This window comes from Mesitornis unicolor, unplaced genomic scaffold (genome assembly GCF_000695765.1).
Source record: "Mesitornis unicolor isolate BGI_N332 unplaced genomic scaffold, ASM69576v1 scaffold5227, whole genome shotgun sequence".
Lineage (NCBI taxonomy): Eukaryota > Metazoa > Chordata > Aves > Mesitornithiformes > Mesitornithidae > Mesitornis > Mesitornis unicolor.
In genome coordinates, this window is record NW_010196975.1 from 12529 (window position 1) to 18753 (window position 6225).

At 43.3% G+C, this 6225-nt stretch overlaps 1 protein-coding gene across 1 annotated transcript in view; it reads left to right on the plus strand.

The window, feature by feature from the left end:
* LOC104543931 (doublesex- and mab-3-related transcription factor B1-like) overlaps window positions 1–4401 on the plus strand; it is a 4953-nt gene extending 552 nt beyond the window's left edge. The window contains exons 3-5 of the mRNA XM_010188651.1: window positions 1681–1913; window positions 3056–3200; window positions 4325–4401. Of these exons, the coding sequence (XP_010186953.1) occupies window positions 1681–1913; window positions 3056–3200; window positions 4325–4401 (455 nt within the window). The remainder of the gene's footprint in view (window positions 1–1680; window positions 1914–3055; window positions 3201–4324) is intronic.
* Window positions 4402–6225: the final 1824 nt, after the last annotated feature.

Here is a 6225-nt window from a genome sequence, read left to right on the forward strand (position 1 = left end):
AGGTACTTGGCTTGCATGTCAAATGTGCAACCCTGCATTTATTTTCCCTTTTGCAGGGTCTGCAATGCGGGGCACGCAGCTCTGCAGTGTGCTCAGCCTCACTGTTCGCTGCAGAGCTGAAGGTGAAGCAAGTGGCTTTTCTCTGAGAGGGAAATTAGTTCAGGAGGGAGACCAGACTCTGATCCACCGTGCACTGTAGGTGCTCATGCACGTTTCTCCAGCTGCTGTCTCACTGCTGGTAAATTCACAGGCATAAGCCTCCAGCAACAAAAAAGCTAAAAAACTGAACGATGGCAGGTAAACGGGGAAGTTACTGCTGCAGTTGCTTGAAGCAAGCATTTTATGATAGCACTGTGAAAGAAAGAGACCTCTTGGCCTTAATTCCTGTAGCAAGGACTGAACTTGGCTGGAATCACTTGGCGTGAAAGTGCATTTGGTTTTTAAGAGCAGAGCATAGATTTGGCAGGTGGAACAGTTGTATGGTCTGTCACCTCTTAAATGGCTTCCTTTAATAGAGTCTTTCATGTGACTTGTCTAGTTCATGACTATTTATTACAGTAACTTCATACTATTACTATTTACTACAGTAATTTTACGGAAATCCCTACTGACTGCAGTAGTCATTAGTCTGGGTCTCTGGAGAGTTGGCAGCCTGCAAGACAAAATGCTCTTCTGAGAAGCCCAGAGGAAAGACTCATTTCCCACCTCATCTGTCAAGAGCTGTTCCCCTTTCTCGTTAGCTTTGTTTCTGAAGAAAATTAGGTTTATGGATGATGCTAACTGTACATGTGCCAGTCAGTCCTTCCCTTAATAATATTTTAACCTTCTTTGTGACCAATTAAAAGGTTAAGTACAAATGGTATAATTCTAGTACTCCAGAAGTCACCTAATCTTAAAGCAAATTCTACCACTTCTCTACCAACAGGAGGACGTGCAGGCAAGAAAGACCCCATTCATATTCAAATAACCACTCTCTTTTTTTAAGACTTCAAGGAAGCCATCTAAAGTTCCAGATACAAGATAAAAACCTAAGGAAGTAATGAATTCCTGCATCTGAAATTGACTGTGTATGTCCCTAAAATTGAGCCTTTGTCTGTAAATGATCTTAAGTGACAGGCAGGACTAAAGTTAGAACTCTATTGTAGATTTTTGTTTTAAGCTCTGCCAGAGTTAAAAGTCTTAAGGAAGGTTGTTTTGCTTTTGCTGATGTACTGAAAAGATCAGATCCTGCAGCCAATGCTTTACTGACCAGCTTCACAATTTACAAGGCAGACAAGAACACAGATGATTCTGCATTACAGCATCAACTGCTGCACCTTTCCTTAGTTCCTGGAAAACATCACAAAATACATTCATGAGGAGCTAAGCATGAAACCAGTGGGTCAGATTCTCTTGCATGGGAGTGGAATTTGGCCCTGCAGCTACTCTACTGAACTCCATAGGATTACACAGACACTTTTATTTCTTCTTTTTTTCCTAGTTCACCCTGCTTTTCCTCTAGAATACGTGGTCAACCCAGAATACCTGGAGAGAGAACCTCCGAGGGTGTACCCTGGGTGTTCTGGGGTATACCCTTACCACCCATTTCCCATGGGATCTGCCAGCAATCAGTCCCCTGCAGCTACTCTACTGAACTCCATAGGATTACACAGACACTTTTATTTCTTCTTTTTTTCCTAGTTCACCCTGCTTTTCCTCTAGAATACGTGGTCAACCCAGAATACCTGGAGAGAGAACCTCCGAGGGTGTACCCTGGGTGTTCTGGGGTATACCCTTACCACCCATTTCCCATGGGATCTGCCAGCAATCAGTCAAGCTGTCAGGGAGCACCCTCACCTCCAGGGATACCACTGCACAGAGCTTTCCGACCCATTCCTAGCAACCATGGGCCAGGGAATGCAGCTCGTGTGTCAGTAAGTAGTGGTCCTTTAATTACCTCTGGAAATAATGCTCTCTTTACTTTTAGCTGCCTCTTTGCTGTTAAGGTACCATGAAAAGTTACCATGCTTCTCAGTTACTTTGCAGCATTTTGATATATTCTGCTGAAGAAAACCTTAGCAAATGGTAATGTTATCAGTCTGACCTGAACCCAGAAGAGTAAACCTGTGCACTTGGAAGGGGCCAAATTTTGTGAAGTGTTTTGTGGCTTACACATCCTGCTAACATCTGCAACAGCCTTTTGGAATGATGGCAGTTGGACACTTAATATGGTCATGTTGTGCATTGGGAGGTTCCTCTTCCATCCAAGACAAAGGTAATGGGGAGAGAGTGTCTTGGCTTGGCCAAGGCACCACAGCCTCATAGAGAAACGGGAAAATCAGCTTCAACAAGGAGGCGAATCAGCACGGTTGGGTATTCCTCTTTTGAGACAATTTGTTTCTCAAAAACATTGGAAAACTCTTGTGGTTACCAGAAGTTTCAGATTAAAAATGATGTTTAGCATCATAGAGCCCACACAGAGCTTCAAACCACACAGAGATGGTAAGAAACAAGATGCTGAATTGCCCGTCATTCGTAATGGGGTGCGTGGGCACTTCCAGTTTCTTGCAGTGCTGTCAGTCGTGTTGGTTTAAACTGGTGGTGTCCAGTTTTTGTACCACACTTGGGCACACGATCAGATTTCCTGCTGCCATGCGCCGTTCTGTCTGCATTGAGTACAATACATCAGCTCTTTTTACGGTAGAGTGATCTGCCTCGAGACTGCTTGATTTACTACGCTTGCCTAGAAATTCAATGTCACATTTTAGGGGTTATTGAGAAAGAGGGTGGCTAGCAGCAGCAGCAGCCTGAGGTCCAGATAAATGATCCTGGTGGGATGGATATGGCCAGATTGGGAAATGGCTTTTCTAGACCATCACTGTACTTCTCAGTCTCAGCGTGTGACACCATGCACAGGCTTTGCACGTGCTAATACGTGTGGCAGCGCATGGCCCCAGAATGGACCAAAAATGTAATGTTCACAGGTAAATACTGAAACAGAAATTGTTTGATACTGCGTATGAATCCTGGAGAGAGTCTTCAGATGAAAGATGCTTTGCTTCATGTGTTTCTGCAGATTCCAGGTGGAGGTGGAGATTTCCATCAGCGATACTATGCTCCTCTGCCTCAGTTCATCCCACCAAGATTTTTGCCAGGGATTCATTACGTTCCACCTCCTCTTCCACTGAATGTGTTGGCTGAGACAACCAAGCAAGCACGTGGTAAGGAAGCATGAGATGAGCCCTGGGACATTCTGGTTTCAGTACCTAACCACAGAGGTGGAAACCCCAAGAAACCCTGATTCTGGCTGGTTTTTCAGGTTTCACACATGCCTGTGATGGAGCCAGGACTGAGATCCTGAAGTCCCAGGACTGACTGCCAGCTTGTACAGCTCTGGGCAGCACTGACTTAGGGAAAGCAGCCTCCCATGCTTGGGCTTTCCAGCTGACAAGCACCTCAATCTCATGCAGATGTTGGAGGCCCCAGGACTGAGCGCCATTCTGAAAATGAGAATATTTTTCTGAATAGCTAGTCTGGGGGGCTTTATTTTAAAAATTATTTATTGTACTCTTGCAATTTACACAAGCGCTTAACATGAACAATACGGCATTTCTTGCTCATCTGAAAATCCTGCTTTTTAATTGGTGTCAATAAAAGACTGAACCTTCCAAACCTCAAGTTATTTTACTGAATCTTACAGGATTTAAAATTTCTGGCCTAAGTGAAGTCTTTGTGCCCTTCTCTTTTGGGTCTCTTTCATGTATTGTGCCTACAGGTGGACATATTTGTGATTCTGTTTGCAAGTTTTTCGTTTGGCTGCAGCTACCTGTGACCACAAGAGGGTAGAGCTGCGCAGAGAATTAACCACTAGCGCTGCCTGAGCGAGCAGCCAGTTTCATTTTAAATTCGTGTGGAAAATGCAGGTTAAAAAAATACAACTTCATTTCTTGTCTTGAAGATGAGAATAAAAAATTGTTCATCTGACTGCTTATAAACATATGACAATAATCACCCAGTGAAAAATCTTTTGTATAAGAGGGAGGAGAAATAGAGGTGTGCAGTTGTCTAATTTGAATTGAAAAGATGTTGAAGCATGGCTGAAACAACCAACTGCTGTCTGAAGTGTGTCAGTTCAGAGAGCTGCAGCTCTGGATGTCAAGCACCTGTGAAGTAACTGGGTTGAAAACCAACGTGGATTGACAGAAGTCATTTTGCATTGAGAAGTGACCTCTGGAAATGTGATTGGTAACAGGTGTAATGCAAACTGAATTACAGGGTTTGAGGGTTTTGGCTTGTTTGTTTGTGTTTAACTCTGACCTTTTTCTATTCTTCATTTTTCTTTCAGCTACTGAAGCTGACAGTCAGGATTCAGAGGTGGTTCGTGAGCCTGGCCAACCAAGCGATGTGGAGCCTGAAGATTAACTGAGAGAGGGTGGGAAGACAGTCTGGGTTGCCGATTTCCTAAGAACATGATTCACTGGATTCGGCAGGGCGAGGGAACAGGAGGTGCTGGTGGAATTGGCAAGAACGGTGTGGGAGAAATTTGTAGAAAGGTCTGGTACAGGCTGAAATCCAGTGCCTCTGTATTGTTCTCTGGGTGAACTGCCTGTGAGGTAGTTAATTAAAAATGAAAGGTGCATTCCTCTACTGTTTTGCCTAGAGGAATTGGTTTTGTATTAAGTAGATCAGTTGTTAATGTTTGAATTTGCGGGGGACTTTTGTACGATTAAAAAATACATTAAACTGTTGGTACGGTTTTGATGATTTGAGGCTTGCATATCTACATGTAATTTTTCTAGCCAAATGTCAGGTGTGTTGACCTGAACAGCTCTGCATAACAAACTGGTCTAGAGAGAGCTTTTTGGGTTCAGTCTTCTACTGCTTTCAACTGCTGCTGTAAAGGTGAGCACAGTAAAATGAACGTTCTTCTTTTCTGCTACTTGCACTAACAATCCCTTGCTCAATGCAAGATGTAAAGAAATTACAGTAAGCTGAAATTCTTTTTTCACGTAGCAGATGATCTGTTGGGATGCTTTCCAGCATTCAGCCGGGGTTTTGGAGGACAGGGAGTGCAAGTGGCGAACTTAAAACTGCCAAGAGGAAAAACTGAAAACCACATCTGTCTATAGCAAATAATGTGATGTACAACTTGTTATATACTGGATTTACAACAGGATCTCTGCTCCCAGGAGTGTCCCAAACCTCCTTGTAAAACCGCTGTCTGCTTGGGAAGATCTGAATACTTCTTTAAGGTGTCTGAATGGAGCAAAGCTCTTTTCAAAATAAAATAATCTACAGATAGGAATACTAGCAGCACCCACAAAACAGGTTCCTCAGTGGATGGAGGAGTTAATATCTACATATAAAAATCATTATTAAACAAAATATAAAGATTTAAGGAAATAGTAATGTACAAGATGAACAGTTGAACAGTTTTCTTCACAGATCTTTTTCCAAAGTCATATTTGGTGTTATATTACACTCCTTAAATCTCAAAGCAAGATGGACCCCAGCCCATTTCACTGTAATGCGCAGCCATTGCAGAGACACTGCACACACAGTTCTGTTTTCTCTGTTTTGCTGGGCCAGCGACCGCTTCCAGATTGCCAAGACAAACTATTTTCTTTTTTTTGCGGCATCTTTTTGAACCATCTGTGAGTGAACCAAAGCCTTTCCTTTGGCTGTTTGAAGGATGGAATGGCACGCCAGTGGGAGGTTTCTCACTGTATTACTGCAGACCACTGTTGTCAGGAAGGATATAGTGAGTTTAAAGAAAATCCAGAGCAAGGCAACCTAAACTGAACAAGCACATGGAGGAGTTGCCTTACAAGGGGAGTCTAAAAGTAGAGTCTTCAGTTTGGAGAAGAGAAAGCTGAGGGTGGATATGACTGAGTTTTAGAACGTGATTTCAGCTGTGGCAAAGTAGATGCAAAACCATTACCAAACCTTGCTATTTTCATTCATGAGGGTGTCTCCGTTTAAGGCTCAGAGAGCAGGATTCTCTGTTGTCCCCTGCCCTCCCAGGGGACGATTAAAAAAAAAAAGAGAATAGAGAAAAAGATGCTTTGCACGAGGTTGGAAGTTAAGACTGTAACAAATTTAATGAAAAAAAAAAACAGGGGAAAGGAAAAGGGAATTAATAAGGGACAAAAGATATTGAACTCTATACAAAACCCCATCCCAGCAGCGCCTTGTGGCCGCTGTGACCGCCACCAGGGACCGCAGCGGTGCCGGGAGCGGGTGGCG